At 38.6% G+C, this 19,748-nt stretch overlaps 1 protein-coding gene across 1 annotated transcript in view; it reads right to left on the bottom strand.

Moving 5' to 3' along the window:
* Positions 1-14,874, bottom strand: part of LOC130085833 (NALCN channel auxiliary factor 1) — a 170,450-nt gene extending 155,576 nt beyond the window's left edge. The window contains exon 1 of the mRNA XM_056251792.1: positions 13,745-14,874. Coding sequence (XP_056107767.1) covers positions 13,745-14,383 — 639 coding nt within the window. The 5' untranslated portion in view covers positions 14,384-14,874. The remainder of the gene's footprint in view (positions 1-13,744) is intronic.
* Positions 14,875-19,748: the final 4,874 nt, after the last annotated feature.

The raw sequence follows: 19,748 nt of genomic DNA, 5'->3' as shown, positions 1-19,748 counted from the left end.
CACAGCCAGTAATAGAAATATAAAGCTAATCCGACATATAGATCTGAGACGGACTGTGAAGGATAGATGGGTAAGGATTTTTGGTACGTGAGTTTTAGAGAGTGAGTCTCTGAGACTAAATCACCTCTCCTAGAGCAAGTACAACAGAAGACTTTGGCTCCAGCAGTGGATGAGGCATGTAAGCGCACAGAGAGAGAGAGAGAGAGAGAGAGAGAGAGAGAGAGAGAGAGAGAGAGAGAGAGAGAGAGAGAGAGAGAGAGAGAGAGAGAGAGATATGGTTCCTTCCTTTAGCACTAAGTACAGCAGAGAGAATCAGGAGGTCACAAATTGAATTAGACCGGAAGAAAGAGCCAGGCCTGGACCTGCAGGAAACAGCACTCCAGAGATACACAATTACTGCTTGTTTGATTTAATGTGTGTGTGGCAAGAAGTGTGTGGCATGTGTATCCATACTTATGTATGTGTTCTTTTGTAGTGATGTCATTTACAGCCAATCACGTCATCCTTTAATGTAAATATATATATATATATGTATATATATATATATATATATGTATATATATATATATATATAATAAATGTTGCAGAATTTGCAACCAAATGTCACAGAAAACAAATGGTTAAAATCTGGAGAAAAAAAAATCTATTGATTTTATAAATGCATGTTTTTGATCTTATTGGGAATAATTAATTCAATTTTACCAGGTAATTTTTAGACAAAATGTCATATTCCACCTTCCAGTGGAATTGACTATTGATATATGCCGGACTTCTCCAAACATTTCGTCTGCTTAAAATGTCTTACAATCGACTGCAAGCTCACATTCAGATCTGCCTCTATCCAAACAACCGATTGATAGAATCAAGTCCCCACCCTACATTTTTTTGTTGTCCTACATGTTTGTTTTTCGATATTCAGTTACACTCAATTGTATGTCACAATATGGAAGAAAATATCTGCGCTACTTCCAGTTCAAATAAACAAAGCATTAAAATTCATACACATGATCAAAAATGTAATAAATAGTGCTGGCCCAATAGGAGAAGTGGCTATTCTGTTAATTTTTCTGAAACTCTCACACAGGCCCTTGGGCCAGCAGGCCATCAATTAATGTCAGGCCCTGAATTTTTGCCAGTAACCTGGATTCGGTTCATTATAATTCCTGTGCTGAGCCAACCTCTGAAATTCTCACAAAAATCTATACGTGCTGAGTGGATAGAACAGTGGATATCTTGAAAAACACTCTTCAGCAAACCCAAATGTAAGGTGAGTCGATTTACATGCCATTAAAGTCACCATGAAATCAAGATGGAATATTCTTGTTTTACATGGAATATTTAAAAAATAATGATATGTACAGATAAATAATTTATAATAAATACTGCAATATGTATGTGCCCTCATAATCTTTAATCCTCAAAATAACGTATCTGATGACATGTTTAATGTTGAGAGGATGGGACAACCTTTCACTCACATGATATCCCTTGAATTGTTTTGTTTTTTTGAGAAGCTGTTTCACTGAGATATACGTCCCAATGGGGAAGAAAAATCTATGGCAACATCCGTATTCATGCTGACATTAAAGTCCTATAGTGTTCCTGCAGAGTCTGGTGCTAGTAACATATTAGTCACTAAACATTTTAGTGTCAGAAACCTCACTTTTTCCATGGTTTCTCTGATCTATCTGTGTATTCAGTCTCATTACAGTGAATGCAGTTTCACATACATTTTTGTCTGATTTAACTTGTTTCCTCGTTGAACTCCTCATTACAAAACCACAGCAAATAACTTTGGCCCTGTTCACACCTGCTAATAAACTACTTCTAGAGGTAGTGGAAAACGTATTTGACCAGATTGTTTACGTAGTGTAAACGCTCACGTGGTCCATGTGGACCGTCTACTCTCCGACACTGACCTAATGTGTAACAATTATGGGAAGTGCAGCCAGATTTGATTGAATCTAACCAAGTTTGGTTTGAAGCACAATGTTCTCTATATAAATGCCTTATTCATTCATTCATATATAAATTGTGCAAGCTTATTTTGTCAATTAGATTGACAGATCTGGGAAAAAAAAACCCATAAATGTACCTGCCCATAGAACCTCCCCTTGAAGAAATCAGGACATAAGTAGTTGGAAGTGGACAAAAGAGACGGATTAAAACACCAGGTGTGGGTGTGTCCCTCATCTACTTGTGATCCGATCAACCAGAACGCATCTTAATATCAGGTGTAAACAGGGCCTTTGTGCTCGCTTATGACCATTCATTTCAACAGGGAAAGACACTTCCCACATCCAACTTCATTTATCTTCCATTTCATATCTGTCTTGTCTCTAAATGGGAATTCACAACACATCGGTAAATACGCCCATGTGTGCACAGGGCTGACAGTAATTGCTTGTGGTTTTCAAGTGTTCCAGGCAGGGGAAAACAACGATCACACGAGTGCCGTGAGCGCATCTCTGGCCCGTGCCGCGGCAGTAGAATAGGATCGTGATCCTTGGCTTTGTCCTCTGGCTTTCCGCTGAGCCTCTGTGCCGTGTCAAAAAGGCCCCAGGGCTGAGGACGATAAGCCAACTCCAGGGACATGGAGTGGCATATGAGCCTCTGAGCCAAAGAAGCCTCGTCCGCCAGCCCTCCTTTCACCATCTGCCCTTCCTGGAAAGGTTAAAGAGGACTCGAGCAGGAAGCATTGATTTCAACTATTTGGAGACCGGTCTAGTTGGAAAGGATTAAGGAGTTTCCTGCTGCTCGGGCAGTGGCAGGGCTAAATGAAAGGTCTGGTTACTGTGTGTTTATGGCCATGTGCTTGGTTTTCCGTGCCTAGATGCAGGTTGACAAACACCACGGCTAGATTATTATCTACCTGAGAGGAGAGTAAACAGTCACACTTGCCAGTTTCTTTCTGTACTTCAGGTTCAGTGTGTGTGAGAGTGTGCGTGGGTGGGCGTGTTGGTGTACGGGTAGGTGAGGTTAAGGAAGATTTCCATAACAGTAATGATGCTTGGATGTGCCTGTACAGTGGAGAGGATATTTCTCATGTGGATTGTGCATGAGTTGCTCATATGTTTAAAGGAATAGTTTATACAAAAGAGAAAAGTTTTTTACTCGTCCTTACTTTGTTCCAAAGCTTGCGATCTTCCGAGTAACATAAACAGAGGACTCATATTTGTGCAATTACAATGAACAGTGACTCATGTAATGATTCTTCAATAACTTCCGTAGTAAAATTCTTTCTAAATTTGATTTAAAAAAATGTAGGAACAACTTAAACCACATGTACGCATAAATCCCATACTCTAGATGGCCTTATGGCATTAAGATGTAATTTTATACATATTGATTAAGTTTTTATTCTGAAAAATATGCAAATTTCACTACAGCTGGCTAAAGAGGGGTCTGTAATCTGTGTCTGTATAACACACTTGGCATTGCTCGTGGATCTTGCTGCGCACGCTTTCAGTCAAAAGTACATATTTGGAGAGCATCATATGTTTGCTGAGAGTGACAAAAGGTTAAGAACTACACTGAACAAAATTATAAACGCAACACTTTTGTTTTTGCCCCCATTTTTCATGAGCTGAACTCAAAGATCTAAGACAGTGGTTCTCAACTCCAGGTCTCGGGACCCGCTGCTCTGCACATTTTGTATATCTCTCTTATCTGACACACTCAGTTCAGTTCATAGGGGCTGTTTACACCTGGCCACTTCATGCGTTTTGTGTGATCGGATAGCTATCCAATCGTGAAAAGACCAGGTGTAAATGCCCTCTGAAACGCATTCGAGACGGATTTAAATCCGATCGCTCAAACCACTTCAGGAGGTGGTCTGGGCCGCATTCCAGATGAAACTGGACAAGTGTAAATGCATCTGGTTGTTGAAACCACATATGTAAATTTCACTCCTCACAAAAATGCTAAAAAATAAACGTGTGAGAGCGTGTTATATAGGCTATATGTCATGTTATAGTCAGATATGACGTCGCTACTGCAACACGCATTACCGCAGATGAGCAGCTGAGCATCTATTCATCAAGCCAACGTGCAAACTATCGCAAATCAAAGTGAAAGTAAGTCGCAGACGCTTAACACACTAATCATCTTCATTAAAAGTAAAGAAACGAAATGATCTTACCAGGGCTGTTGCCGCTCTCTCTTATTGCGGTCTTTGATTTTGAAATTAGCTGATGATCAATAAAATGCAGCTCATATCTGTTGCTTTCGGTGACGTGCACTCCATTAAATCTGCATATAGCGCGGGAATTGAAGATCGGATTTATATCCGTTTTGCAAAAACACATTTATGTGACCAGGTGTAAATGGAATCGTTTTCATAAATCAGATAGCTATCCGATCTGAGAAAACGCATGAAGTGGCCAGGTGTAAACAGCCCCATAGAGTCTATCCTAACGAGCTGAGGATCTGAATCAGGTGTGTTAAATAAGGGAGACATACACAATAAGCAGAGCAGTGGGTCCCGAGGACTGGAGTTGAGAACCACTGATCTAAGACTTTTTCTATGTACACAAAATGCCTATTTCTCTCAAATATTGTTCACAAATCTGTCTAAATCTGTGTTAGTGAGCACTTTTCCTTTGCCGAGATAATCCATCCACGATCCACCTCACAGGCCTGGTATATCAAGATGCTGATTAGACAGCATGATTATTGCACAGGTGTGCCTTAGGCTGGCCACAAAAAAAGGCCAGATTGTATCTGTGCCATGCTTGTTTTGGGAATTAGGTGGACATTTGTTTATTGAGAAATTATCCTGTGCATATAAATTATGTGCATATAAAAACTTTTTTTTCTATCCCAGTTTAATACAGTTGGAATCGAAATTATTCAACTCCAATTGCAAATCAAGTTTATTGGCAAAATGTACACGTTTAGCTGTTTGCAATGAACAAATCAAACAAAAGTCATTGAAATAGCTTAACACAACAAATGTTTCAAGTGGTTTCCCCAAATTCAACTGAAAATGCAACAATTAATGACTACTGCAGTCTCAAAATTATTCAACCCCCTGAATAGAATCCCTCACAACAGCAAAAATCTGCAAAACAGGTGTTGTCTCAAGCACACCTTATGCAGCTAATCAAGAGCTTCATTAGTTGCACCAGGTGTGCTTGATCTAGAACACGTTAAATATCTGAACTGGCTAGGTTTGTTGAGTTTCATGTTTGACTGCATGTTAGAAATATGGCTAAGTCAAAAGAATGGTTCAAAAAGTTAAGAGAAGATATCATCACCCTTCACAAACAAGGAACAGGATACAAAAATATAGCGACGGCTTAAATGTTCATAGATACACCGTTGGAAGCATAGTTCGCAAGTTCAAAGTTAAAGGAACAGTGGTTACACTACCTGGACGGGGCAGAAAAGGGAAGCTATCAAAGACTGCAACCAGATTTCTGAGAAGGCAGGTTCAGAAAAACCCTTGAGTGACTGCAAAAATATGCAGCAAGACTTGGTGGCAACAGACACTGAGGTTTCAGCTTGCAAAGTAAGGCGAGTACTAACCGCATGTCAGAACTTCAAGATTACACCACTACTGATCCAAAAGCACAAGTAAAAAGTCGGCTCCAATTTGCTCAAAATCATATAAATAAGCCACAGAAGTTTTGGGACTCTACTCTGTGGAGCGATGAAACAAAACTGGAACTTTTATGCCCCATGTATCAGCGGTATGTCTGGAGGAAGAAGATTAAAAGCATATGCTGAAAAGAACCCTCTGCCTACAGTTAAGCATGATGGTGGCTAGTGATGCTCTGGGGCTGCTTTGTATCCTCTGGCACTGTAAACCTGCAGTGTGTGGAATGCAAGATGGATTCATTGAAGTATCAGGAAATCCTAGGAGAAAATGTCATGCCATCAGTGAGGAAGCTGAAGCTTGGGCGTCATTGGACAATGATCCCAAGCATACCTTTAAATTCCACCAAGGCTTGGTTGCAGAAGAAGTCCTGAAAGATTCTACAGTAGCCATCACAGTCACCTGACTTGAAACCCATAGAAAATCTCTGGTGGGATTTGAAGAAGGCGGTTGCAGCACGCAAACCCAAGAATATTACTGAACTGGAGGCCATTGCTCATGAGAAATGTGATAAGATTCCTCAGAAACGCTGCCAGAAGCTGGTGTCTGGTAATACATCTTGTTTGCAGCAGGTTAAACAGCAAAAGGGTGTTCTACTAAGTAATAAAGGTGCTTGCCAAGAAGGGGTTAAATGATTTTGAGACTGCAGAAGTCATTAAAATATGCATTTTTAGTTGAATTTGAGGAACCCACTTGAAACATTTGTGTTGAGCTATTTCAATTACTTTTGTTTGATTTAGTTAAGATAATGTGTATTGCATTTAGTGTTGAGTGTTGATGGTGTTTTGTATTTGTGTGCATGACACTGAGTGCACCTTTACATATTAGTATTTACCTAAGATTGTGGAAAAGCTACTTGTGATGAACTTTGATTCGTTTCTCATGAACACCTGTGCTTCTATGGTGGCTGTCAGTATATTATAAAAGTACAAAACAGATTTTAGAACTTTAGTAAGTTGGTATATTAACATTATATCAGTTATTGAAATATAAGTTATTCGTAAAATTTGTAAAAACGTAATTGTTGCTACCAATTTTTTTTACAGTAATCTTTTGGTAACCACACCTCTTTTATTAACCACAATGTTACTGATTGAAGTAAACTGACTGCCCTAAAAGTGCAATCATTGTGGCACTATCAGGACATTACTATGTACATATTGAAAAGCCTGACAAAAATGGACAATGGTGTGTGCATTTGGCTATTCACTATTTTAATGTGGCAGGTGAAGAGAGAGTTTTCAAGAAATCAGCTTGAAAACAATCATAATTTCACCATTCCATTCAGTGCTGCTAGATCCACAGACATGACATTTCCCCTTTAGGATGTCTTAATGATTAAAATATGGATCTCCACAAAATGTAAGTCCACCCTCTGCATGCTAATCACCAGAGATATTCAGTGCCAAAAGTTCCTGTTCCCGGATGCATACATGGGGCAGCACGGTGGAAATCGCTGTCTTTCCGTCTCATTAATTTTCCTTGCAAACAGAGATCCGGCAGGTCCATGCTTCTTTAGTCCCATACATATTTTATGCCCTAGGGAAGAGGACGCGGAGGGCCGGATTCTGCTCCCTCTGCAGTCGCCATGGCTTAGGCAGTGAATAAAGTGCCCTTACAAAGTCACACTGTCGTGCTGTCAAGAGGGCAGCTTCTCGCCAAAATGTCATTATCTCCCCACTTGTGTGCAACAATGCGCAGGCCACGAAGGTGAGGCGGCGAGCAAACATACATGGAGAGGGAGAAGAAGTGGAAAAGACGCTTTGGAAAAAAAGGGAAAGAAAGTAAGATAGATACGATTGTTTTCCACCGAAATATAATTTCACTTTAAGAAGCGCAGGGGTCATTAAACTGACATTTCACAATTCAACCACAAAGTGCAGTGCTTGTGCAAAGGTCACACGAACATAAGAATAGATTTGCAATTCAGATCGAGTAAAAAGGCTGCCAACTCCCCGAATCAGCTTACAATGCAAACACACACACAAAACAACAAGGTATCAATTCCAGTCATTCTCTGTAGACCAAGCGTTTAGTATGTTGATTACAGATGTCTCCTTGTTAAACACTGTCACAGAGCTGCCCTCTGTTCCCCTTGCTAACCCCTTTGTATAAGACATGAACACATAATTTTGTTTTTAAAAGACTCTTTATTTAACTTGATGTGTCAGCAAAGTGGAGATATGGATCACACACACACACACACCTACAACTAGACTCCTGTGTCTCAGTCAACAGTGTATGAGAAAAGCTTAAATGTCCACTGGTTTAGTGCTCAGGTGGCTAGTCTATCACCTGAATCAGCATTCAGGATGGCAGCCATCTTGAACTGAGTAAAAGACCTGAAAGGACTTGTATCATGCTTTTTATACCTTTGCTGTGTTGCATCATGGGGGTGGGAGATGCCAAGTATGGTGGAAAAGGGGTGGAACTGTTTTTATGAGGTTATTGATCTTTACTTTCCATAAGTTTATGTGTTGTGCTATTTAAAAGTGTGTATTGAAGGAAATGGTGTTACTTGATCTTTAATACTTTCCCATGCTATATTACTTTTGAGAAATGGTCGTACCCATGTGTATAAATTGTGGTCAGTTAGTCTATGACTGTTGTTCAGTGAGTGCAGTACTCTGACTTATTGTTATACTTGATCCAAGGGTATTGTTTTTTTTTATTTTTTTTTTATTTTTTTTATTGAAGTTGGATTTTTGATTTTTTCCTTTGGAATGTTTTCATGTTTTTGCACTTGTGAGCACCTTGTACTTTACTGGCTTGGGAGAAACCAAAATAAAAATAAAACTGGCATTTAATGTTCTCCGTTAGTTGTGTGAAGAACTCTAGACCGTATCCCTAGTCGATCCCTGACAAACAGTGAAAGGATTTTTAGTGCATTCTTGTTAAATACAAGGTGTTTTTATGAGAGCAGCCACAGATCACAGAAAATATTATCGTCCAAGCACAAATAAACTGTATCAAATTTAAAATGCAAATGTCTAAGGCCTATAAATTATCAACATGATCAACACTTTGCAGAGAAACCTGCTGTACACAATCGTCTACATGCCTTTGGCTATCTGATTGATAGTTTATACTTTTTAGAAAGTACAAGGCCTTTTAGTATGATTCTAAAATGGCCCCCTTCAGGTCGTCTTTTTGCTGTAAAATCTTTACTTATTTTTATACTTTTATGTTGTAAGTAATAATTCAAGAAGAACGTTTACTGGATGGAAGCAAATTAGGTTTATTTGATTATCCATAGATAATTTTATAAAAAATAAATATAAATAAAAAAAGTCATGTTGAAATGTGAGCATCAAACATGATACATCTTTTGAGGAATGTTTATTTGTACATATCTTGGTATCATTGTATTATATTGCAGTATTAGGCCGCACAATAAAAACGAATGTGTTTTGATAACAAAAATCTGAATTTTATCTTACTTTTTGACCATATAAATATCAGAAACTACACCACATTTCATGTTTGCTCAGTTTGGGCCTCTGAATAAAACTGATGTGTTTTTCCCTCCTCGTGTATCTCCATATTCTCTTTTATCTATATCTATTCTCTTATATCTTATACTATATGAGGCAAGTCTGATGTATCAAATATGATACTAAAAAAAAAAAAAAAAACACACATATTCAAATATTCAAACTTTTTTTTAGATTGTCTAAAGATTCAATAATCTGCTCTATTAAAAAAAAAATCTGACTAGTATTTCATATGTCAGACTTTACAGGGTTAACAAATTCAAGTCTCATCTAAAGCTGACCTGAGACTGACCCTCTGACAAAAACCTGCTCATGTTCAACAGAGGACACCTGGGCCCCTTCACATCCACTAGCAGCTGTCAATCAACATCAGTCAATCTGAATCATTATAACCGACAAAAAGCCTTGAAAGAACAAGTCTCCACTAAGCGTTCTTGTGAAATAGTAGTCTTGTTTAGCCAAACGTTTGACTAAGAGCATAAGATCCGGTACACATTGCAGCGTATTCTGGCCAAGAACCACCCACTTACACAGGAAGTAATTGTATGATTGACATATAAAGTAACCAATCACAGATTGTTTTGATTATACCTCATGTTTAAGGGCAGATGTATTACACTATAATAATAGACAATTGATAGCTGCACAGAAAACACTATAACAATAACGGTAAACGTGTATAGAGTCTTATCAGAATTTATGTGCATTCAAGATTAATAAATACAAATTATTTCACAGCTATGCGAAAAAAACGAAATACTGAATACAGGTTAGTTCTGCTCGTGAATATCTATTTACCTTGTAAAAACGAGTTTTTGCAGGTTAACTGATAAAAAATCACACATTTAGATGTTTCTTAAAGGGATACTCCACCCAAAAATGAAAATCGTTCTTCAAAATATCTTCCTTTGTGTTGTTCAGCATAAGAAAGAAACTCATACAGGTTTGCAACAACTTGAGGGTGAGTAAATGATGACAGAATTTTCATTTTTGGGTGGAGTATCCCTTTAAGGCTGGCCAATCAGATTAGAGCTTAATATTTGTGTGCGCATTATGCATCATATGGTCAGTGAACCGACTGCATGTGGGCGGCCCATGCAGCCTAAAGCTGAAACTAGGGAAGAGGTAACAAAACACAAATTTCTCTCCTCGTTTTCTTGTACTTTCCTTTACTCCCTCTCAAACATGCATGCACACACATTTAGACAGATGGAGGATTATAAATCTATTTCATCCAGATAGTTGCTGTTCTGCCTTAGGTTCTTTATAGGCTTGGATTTTGGACTGGGAGATGGAAGAGTAAAAAGATGGAAGAGTAATTTCCATAATGCTTCAGTTTTTATTTTTAAACTCATTTAATCTTGAATATCTAAAAACTAAGACATGGTCAATTGATATATTATATTAATTTAAGTATGTATTAACCCTTAAATGCATGAATGTTTCGGCAATCATTATTACATATTCCGGTCTTTAGCGACCCAGATCTAACACGGATAGATATCTAGCAGTCACAATAGTATAAAACTCTCCTGATATTTTAATAAAAATTGCAAAAGAATAAACGAAATCATATTTCGTTACCTTTTGGAGCTAAGGGTTTGATTTGAGCAGATGCTTTATACCATCATCGCTATCCTCGTCAAAGCTCATTTCCCAGTACATTCCAAATTTCAATCATCTTCTCAAAAGTATCATTTTCAACATCTTCAAAATCAATATTTTGATCGCTGACAGCTTCTTCACCAGATCCACCATCAAGTGACACTGACACTAATATTTGATGGCGTTCAGAACTTGCTCTGCAGTAAATCACTGAGCCATTTCAAGTTTTGCTCATAATACTTCCTATTCTTTTGTTTTCTGCCTGCGGTAACTATGATTGAAATGTCACTTCATCATTGTGTATCAGACATTGCCACTTTGAGGAATAAAGGTGAACTGCACTCATTGAGTCATCAGAGATTCAATTATTGTTACGCAGAAAAAAATATCGTTACTATTACATACATCGGGTCGCTAGCGATCCTATTCACTTTTTGACGAGAAATTAAGGCCACACTTTAGTTTGGGAAACACATTTATTTTCACTATTAACTACAACTTTGACTCAAACTCCTAATTTACTGCTTATTAATAGTTAGTAAGGTAGTTGTGTAGTAGTTAAGTTTAGTTATGGGGTAGGATTATGGGATGTAGAATATGGTCATGCAGAATAAGGCATTAATATGTGCTTTAAAAGTACTAATAAACAGCCAACACGCCAGTAATGTGCAAACTAATAAGCAAATAATTAATAGTAAGAATTGTTCCCCAAACTAAAGTGTTACCACAATTAATTAGTACACAGATATCATTTTATAATTCAATTTTGATAATACAGCATTCCAGGCAAGCTAAATATCCTCAATACAGTAACAACTCTGATGCAAAACACAAGTGGATCATCATTATTATGATTACTTTTATTTAATGGCAATGTTATGCTGTATCAAGGAAGACTGCCACTTAATACGTTTACTTGAGTTAATTCTATTTTCATTTTTAATACAAAACCAATAAGGACTTAACGTTGTGCTGTATAGTCCATATAGTCAATCCCATGTGCACAAAAACACCCTTTAGCCGTGACTGTGTTCACAATGTAGCACATTCTCCCTTGTTGCTTCAAGAGAAATACTTTAAATTACTGTAATTAAAACTACTTATTTTAGCATTCTAAACACAGCAAAATGTATTTATCAAAATAATACTAATTCTGTAATGTTCAGCCATGAACAGCATGTTTGACAATGTTATACAGCATTGCAGCACCTAATACAGCTTTAAATAAATATTTTTGATTGTTACTAGGGAGAAAATGGGTGTGAAATAAGAATTGTTTATGTTCTGCATTTCCAGGTGTGATTATGTGTCTTATTCATTACTATGTACTTGTTTCAGCAGCACGGAAAGGGACCAAGACACTCTCGCATGTAAACCTGAGCAAAACTAAAAACACATAAATAGAGATTGCAAAAGAGAGAGAATAGAGAGAGAGAGAAAAAAAAACTGAAATATATGCAACAATCTGCTGCACACTCACTGAAACCTTGTGTAATGTACTTTACAAAGTGTCCTGCAGTACGTTTGGCAGGACATTTTGCCCTTGTTTTCTCATCCCACAGCACATGCAATTATGAACTCAAAAACCTTGAGATAGCTAATCGTTTGAGAATGACATGCTTCATATGCTCCTCTTTGCTTTGGCGGCTGCTCTATCAAGAGCAGCAGTCCTATTTCATGCATGTGCAACAGCAATGTTATTCAACGCCATACCAGAAGTGGAAGAGTAAAAAACACCCGAACAATGACTAACAGAATAGCCTTCCGGGGATTACACAGAAAAAATCACTGCTGCGCTATTAACGTTATTGAAATTCCATAAAGCACTGCGCCATCTCCCTCTCACATGCAATCTTTGTTTCATTCCATCCTCTTTTCAGATTGCAGGACACCTAGAACCATAAATCTCAGTCTGTTTCAAATGAGAGGACATGCCCTCATCTTCGTCCTTCCATACTGAGGTAATTACCAACTATGAGAGCAACCCCTGTGGACAAAACCTCTTAAACAACCCTAAGAATGTCTGCTGGTTTAAGGTGGTCTCCTCTTTGCATGGCTTTCTGAATAGTGCACAAAAAAAAGAAAGAAAGGCTGGAAGACTAACCAGTTTAACTACATTTCTTATTAGCCAAGCTATTTTGTTGATTAAGTTAGCAGAGTAGCCTTGACACTCACTAAAACATTACATTTACCATGATAATATTGAAAAAACAATAACAAAACAAAAAAACTCAATGAACCACTGCATTATGGACATGTAGCCTACCATGTTACTCTTTGAAACACCTTGGTATTTGCATGCTATTCCAAGGTATTTGAATATGGTAGTGACTGTATATTGTATATGTCATTATTTGACAAGTACTATGGCATTACCATCTTATACTGTACAGCGGTATTCCCACATTTGCCTGTTTCAAGTGCTGTCACGTGAGCACACTCACAATAAATGGCAATATAGTATTTCAATTTTAGGACTTTAAAAAAAAAATGTATTATATAAAATTGATCAAATTAGGCTACATCTATTTTTTTTATTTTATATTTATAAAAATATGAGGTAGGTGAAATTCCTTTTCTAAAGCGTAGCATTCAGTTTAGTTTGGTTATTTTCTTCTAGCTAGTAGCTACATTTTTGAGCAGCTTTCCCAGGACTTCTTATTTCTGTCATGGATCATCCATCTTGGCTATGCGCTTTAGTGAATTTGCATAATTTTTGATACAACTGAGGGAGAAATCACCTGCATACACCACACAGTAAAAACATATTGTTGGACGCTTCCATAATCTCCTTTCCATCTAACCCAAACTCGTGCATTCAAGGTGCCAACAAAAATCCACCTCCCGTTAATCCACAAGTGCGCGCACACCGTGTATCCGCGCGCGTTCTCGCGCGCAGATGACAAAACAGGACTGTACACATGTAGTGTTTTTTTCTTCTTCATACTTAACGTGAAATAAATGTGATAACAACAGTAGCGGTACAGAGCTTCTGTTACAAGCAGTAAACAAACCAACACCAAAAGGAAAGGCAGCGTACGCCTACCGTGCACTCTTCCATGCATGTCCGCACCGAATATACATCCGTTTCATATTTCTGAACCAAAAGCTCAAACTCTTGGTATTTCTCCTGAGCTCGTCGGTCGTAGCGTTGGTAAGCCTGAACGCACTGGCTGCATCCCGACGCATCAGCCATGTCCAGGCTACAGGTCAAATTGTCCGGACTCGTAAACCCGTAAAACAAATCCAAAAGCGAGTAGGAGTTACAAAAAGAAAGATAGAAATCGCTCAGGTTCCACTCGGAGAGGCCCGAGCACACGGCTTCCGGCTCGGCGAAAGTCAAGCAGTTTTTGGAGAGGCTGTCAGGGTGACAAGTTTCAAGTCTCCACAGAGGTTTGGTAGAATTGCCTATAAAAATAAGACTCTGCTCTCTCTGATGGCTGGATGAAAGTATATGGTTCGTGTGCTCCAGCCGTTTGTCTCGCGTCCTCGTCGTTTTCGCCTCGGCGCAGAACCACAGATGATCAGAGAGCAAAACGGTGATAAACAAAAGAGAGGCTAAGGACAGTCGCCATCTCTGGGCCCTTTCCGAATCGGTGAATAATGGCTTTTCGTCCTCTCGGGGTGCGAAGCAGATTTTTAAGCCGTCATCTTGCTGCCGACACGTCCAAGAACCCCTGGTCATATTTCAGGAAAGAGCAGCACTGGCCGACTCCACCGCGACGGCTCCTCTGCCACAAAATGCATTGATTTGTAATGTTTTCCTCCCGTTAAACAGCGCTCGTGGCAGCTGTATCCGACTCTCTGGGCTAGATAAAGCCGCGCGCGGTCATATCTCCGTTATTCCGCATGGCTCCCCGGAGAAAAAGCGCTTTCTGTGTGACAACATGCCTCCTCTGTTCCCGAAGCTCCTGCCTGTGTCCCCGTATCTCCTCAAGGGAAGGAAAGACGCTGAACGAGCTGCTCTTTCCCTATCTGGGAGGATTGCCTTCGATATTCTCTGCTGTTCATCATCACCATCATCATCATCTTGGGTCCTGTGTTAAGTTGCCGCCATGTTCGTCTTGAAACACTTTTTGGGGAGCTGGGTCATTTGCGTCATCTCCATCCTGGCGCAGTAACACAGATCTATAGACTACAGGCGATGGATACACGCGCGCGCGCGCGCCCGCACTCACACGCACACAAACTAACCTCGCACTCACCGGACGTGTCAATATGAGAGATCACTCATAATAAATACACATTTTCACGTACATGTTTAGATTTTAAAGCCGGACACCTTGTCATTCCTCTTGTCCACATTCATGGTCCATTCATCTTCAGCAACCCGTCAAACGTTCCCGTCAAAAGCAATCCGTTCATTACAAGGACCAACACAAATAATAAACGACGAAGTGTGGACGTTTAAAGACGCGGTGGCGCTATATGACATCGTTTTGGCGATGCGTAATGCCCTTTAAATGCGCTAAGACGGGAGGAAAAGAATGTCACAACATGTTGCGTAAAGGAGAATCAGCGTGTGACAGATGAAACGACATTTGTATGTCTCGTTCATCCCGTTCAGGCTGAAGTTTATTAGTATGCAGCGTGTTACTCTGTGAGCCGGGCACAGGAGAGACATCTGGGCGTCAAAGCAGCACGTTGGAAAGCGTGCGCGGAAACGTGAGGCAAGTGTGTGTGAGAGAACGGGAAGAGAGACAGATACAGTATATTTGTCCTCTAACAGGCTAACCTTGTGCGGCATGGCCCTGTTTGATCCTACATTTCAAAGCAAACAAAGTGTGCGTGCCGTGAACAATCACCACGCGCTTGGCTTCTGCCTTCCTGTCAATATCTGGGTGCTGAACGTGAGGAGAGAGGCGAGGATGGCATGTAAATGCAGTGCTTTTTCATTTGCATCCTTGAAGTAGTCAGATCACTGTCAGGTTGAATTGCTTGGAGTCCATTCCTTAAAGGGGACCTGTTATGCAAAATTCGATTTTACGTGGTGTTTCAACATAAATTTGTGTCGGCAGTGTGTGTATACAACCACCCCATACTCCTTTTTTTAAATCTACATAAATCATAAGCAGTGTCTCAGAATTAGCTATTTACAGTTTCTATACAATGTGACGTCACGTTGCACAGGCCCCGCCCACGACGTCTGCTGACGGACTCTGCCCTATTAGCATATACCTCGCCCTCAGTGAGCTGTACACAGTCCGCCATGTTTATCACTTCGCCAGAGCATTTAACAGCAGAATTCAAGTAAGAAATGTATTGTAATTAAAGCTAAAGTTATTCAGTCAAAAGCAGTGGGTGATTTTCTGTTTTTTTTTTCTTTTGTTGTTTAATTCATATTAACACATACAGTATATAGCAGTAGGTACTGTATATTACACTGCTTCCACTTTAATACACAGATCTAATATACACATGCAATTTATTTACTTGCTGTTTATGTTCACAGACATAATGGCTGTTTATGTGAACTTTGTGTGTTTTTGATATAACGTTGTGCATATTTGAGAGTTTAAGAGCAATATTAAAGGGTTAGTTCACCCAAAAATGAAAATTCTGTCAGTATTTACTCACCCTCATGTTGTTCCAACCCCGTAAGACCTTCGTTCATCTTCGGAACACGAATTAAGATATTTTTGATGAAATCTGACAGCTGGATCACTCCTCCATACTAGTCCATAGGCTTCTTCAGGGATTGAACTTGCCGGCCTCGAAAAGTTATTAAAGACATCGTTAATAGTCCAAGTGACTACAGTGGCTCAATCTTAAGTTTATCAAACGACGAGAATACTTTTTGTGCGCAAAAACAAACAAAAATAACGACTTTATTTCAACTCTTCATGTCCTTCTCTTTGGGCCTCTAGTCAGTTAACGTAGTGTGATTCCGTAGAGCTACGTCACACGTAGGCTCACTATTGGCCGACGCTGGTCATGTGCTTGATGCGTGTGACGTACAACAACAGAAGCTTACGCTATTACACTAGTGAACTGACTCGAGGCCCAAGGAGATGGACATGAATAGTTGAAATAAAGTCGTTATTTTTGTTTGTTTTTTGATTTACAAAAAAAGCGCTATATAAATGAAGATGACTTGACTTGGATTTACTCAACCGCCATGACAGTCGACACAAGCGGAGTGATACAAACGGTGAAACAGTCAGAGTGATGTTACTGTGTGAATATAGCAAGGCTGGAAAAGGCTCTAAGCCAATCAGATTCGAGAACCAGAAAGAACTGTTGTATAAATACCCTAATGGCCTCCCATTACACTGTGCCTCTTTAACAAAACCAAATGCTCCGAACAAACATATAATCCTTGTCGACAGACTGTGGAGTACGTCAGAAACTGAACATGCATCTGTATACTGTATCCAGTGTAGACAGCATCAATGATTATAATGAGTTCTATTTGCTTTAGACGTGACACTAAAGCTCCAGAAGTGTACTGTTGCTTGTGTACTATTAGGGTATAATCATCACTTCATTATAGATTTACATATTGAAGAACAAATCATTAAACAATTAGTGTTTTTAAAAAAAAAATTAATAAGTTTGGTGTCATAGCTAACTGTGCTAGGAGCAGCACAAGACAATTCAAGTTGCACAAGATGAGCCTCAACAGATTTAATCTCTAAAATATCCTATAGAAATGTAGAACAGCATAAACTGTGTAAAACGAGTTTGAGTAAAAACATGCAAATTTAAAGGAAGTTAGAGGGTAAAAGGTGGATACGGAGATGTATTTTCAATATTGTGTCAGTTTAAAGATCAACAGAAAATATACATAGCCAATTACTTTTAATTGTAAAATCCAAAAACGGCTTGTTTGGTTTTTGCAGGATTTGTGATGTCATACAGATACCGGCAAATACATCTGCATATTACTGCCTCCATAGCAAGAAATTGCACCATAGGCCCCACCCAGAGCCGGATTAACGCAAAGGCAAACTAGGCACGTGCCTAGGGCCCGATTGGCGGGATGGGGCCCAGACAGAGGGACAAAAATAAAAAAATAAAAAAATGTACAAATGTCCTATCTACAATTTATTTCAATATTTATTAATTAACTAAAAATAGTGACGATGTTTATCTTAACCATAGACTGTTACATTACCTCAGATTAACGCCAGCCCATGACTGTATACATATAGAGGCGCCAATTGTCACTCATCTGCAGTTAAACCACTTAATGTTTCCGTTTCAAAGCGGGTGCCGGCTTCTGAAAGTGTGTGTAACGGACGCATCCATCAGGTGCTTGCGAAGCAAAAGCCTAAATAGGCACGCAAAGAAGCACAGCTCGTAATGCAGGTGTGTGAGTTGTCGTCATCTATTTTGGAGTGATTGCAATGTATTCTAAATATAAACTTGTACTGTAGATCAGCGTCATTTCTGGAAAAATCATTCACCGCTTTATTACGAGTTTAAAAGAGCGCGAGCGTCATTAACGTGCCCAGAACTAACGCTTTGAATTTGCGCGTACAATGAATAACATCGCGTCGGGAGCTGACTAAAAACGCTACAAAAGTAAAAAAAGCCAACACACTACAACATTTTAAATGTTTAAAATAAAGGATCTCGGGTCTATCTTCTAAATTCTGCTGATGATTAGATTATAGCCTACCCTGACATCATCTACTTAGTTACGCCAATAATATCGCCAATAATATCAGTTTAGAATTTTTTTTCTAATCAGTAGCGACCGTGTCTTTCTCTTGAATTGTGTATAGCATAAGCTAACAATGCAATGCATAATATCATATTACTTATATTAATAATATGACAATATCTACAGTCAATATTGATTAAATGGGAGGGAAAAACCCTGCCAATACCGCAGCTATGAAAAAAATGATAAAAGCACTTAGGCTATGTTCATCTCCTGAAGTGGTATTCTGGAACTGTGAATAAATTGAATAAAACAGCAAAATAACAATAACATCTTCATTAAACAAAAAAGAGATTAAAGTTTGATTAATATGTAGGCCTACATACAGTAGCCTACTGGTAAAAAGTCTGGACCAATTACTATTTTGAATGTTTTTGAAAGAAGTTTCTTATTATGCTCTACAAGCCTGCATTTATTTGAATAAAAAAAAAAAAATTCTTCAAGGATGTGTTAAATATATAAAAAGTGATAGTGAAGACTTTTTTCAAACAAGTTTTTAATAATCAAAAAATCCTGAAAAAAAGTATCACAGGTTATAAAATAAATATTAAGCACCATTGCTAACATTTGATAATAAATCAGAATATTATAAAGTTTTCTGAAGGATCACGTGACACTAAATTCAGCTTTGCATCACAGAAATATATTTTAAAGTATAGTAAAATAGGAAAACCATTATTTTAAATTGTAATAATATTTCACTATATATTTTTCTGTATTTTTGATCAAATAAATCCAGGCTTGATGAGCATAAGAGACTTCTTTCAAAAACATTAAAAATGGTAATGTGTCCAATCTTATGTACTGTGTAAGTAAAAATATACAACATCTAAAATTAAATGTTGTATAAATTAAAAGGTTAGGAATCATATTTGTTTCAAGAGTTTTTTATTGGGGGTGGGGGGCCTCCAACATGAATATTGCCTAGGGCCTCCAAATGTCTAGAACCGGCCCTGGCCCCACCCACTGGCATTCAGTTGCTTAATGGCTGACACATGCCTACACTGGATGCGAGTGTCACGTCTAAAGCAAATAGAACTCATTATAACCATTGATGCTGTCTACACTGGATACAGTATACAGATGCATGTTCAGTTTCTGACGTACTCCACAGTCTGTCGACAAGGATTATATGTTTGTTCGGAGCATTTTGTTTTGTTAAAGAGGCACAGTGTAATGGAGAGGCCATTAGGGTATTTATACAACAGTTCTTTCTGGTTCTCGAATCTGATTGGCTGAGAGCCTTTTCCAGCCTTGCTATATTCACACAGTAACATCACTCTGACTGTTTCACCGTTTGTATCACTCCGCTTGTGTCGACTGTCATGGCGGTTGAGTAAATCCAAGTCAAGTCATCTTCATTTATATAGCGCTTTTAACA

This window comes from Rhinichthys klamathensis, unplaced genomic scaffold (assembly GCF_029890125.1).
Source record: "Rhinichthys klamathensis goyatoka isolate OS25496 unplaced genomic scaffold, OSU_Roscu_1.1 h1tg000090l_1, whole genome shotgun sequence".
In the NCBI taxonomy this organism is placed as follows: domain Eukaryota; kingdom Metazoa; phylum Chordata; class Actinopteri; order Cypriniformes; family Leuciscidae; genus Rhinichthys; species Rhinichthys klamathensis.
This window is presented reverse-complemented; position numbering and strand designations above follow the sequence as displayed.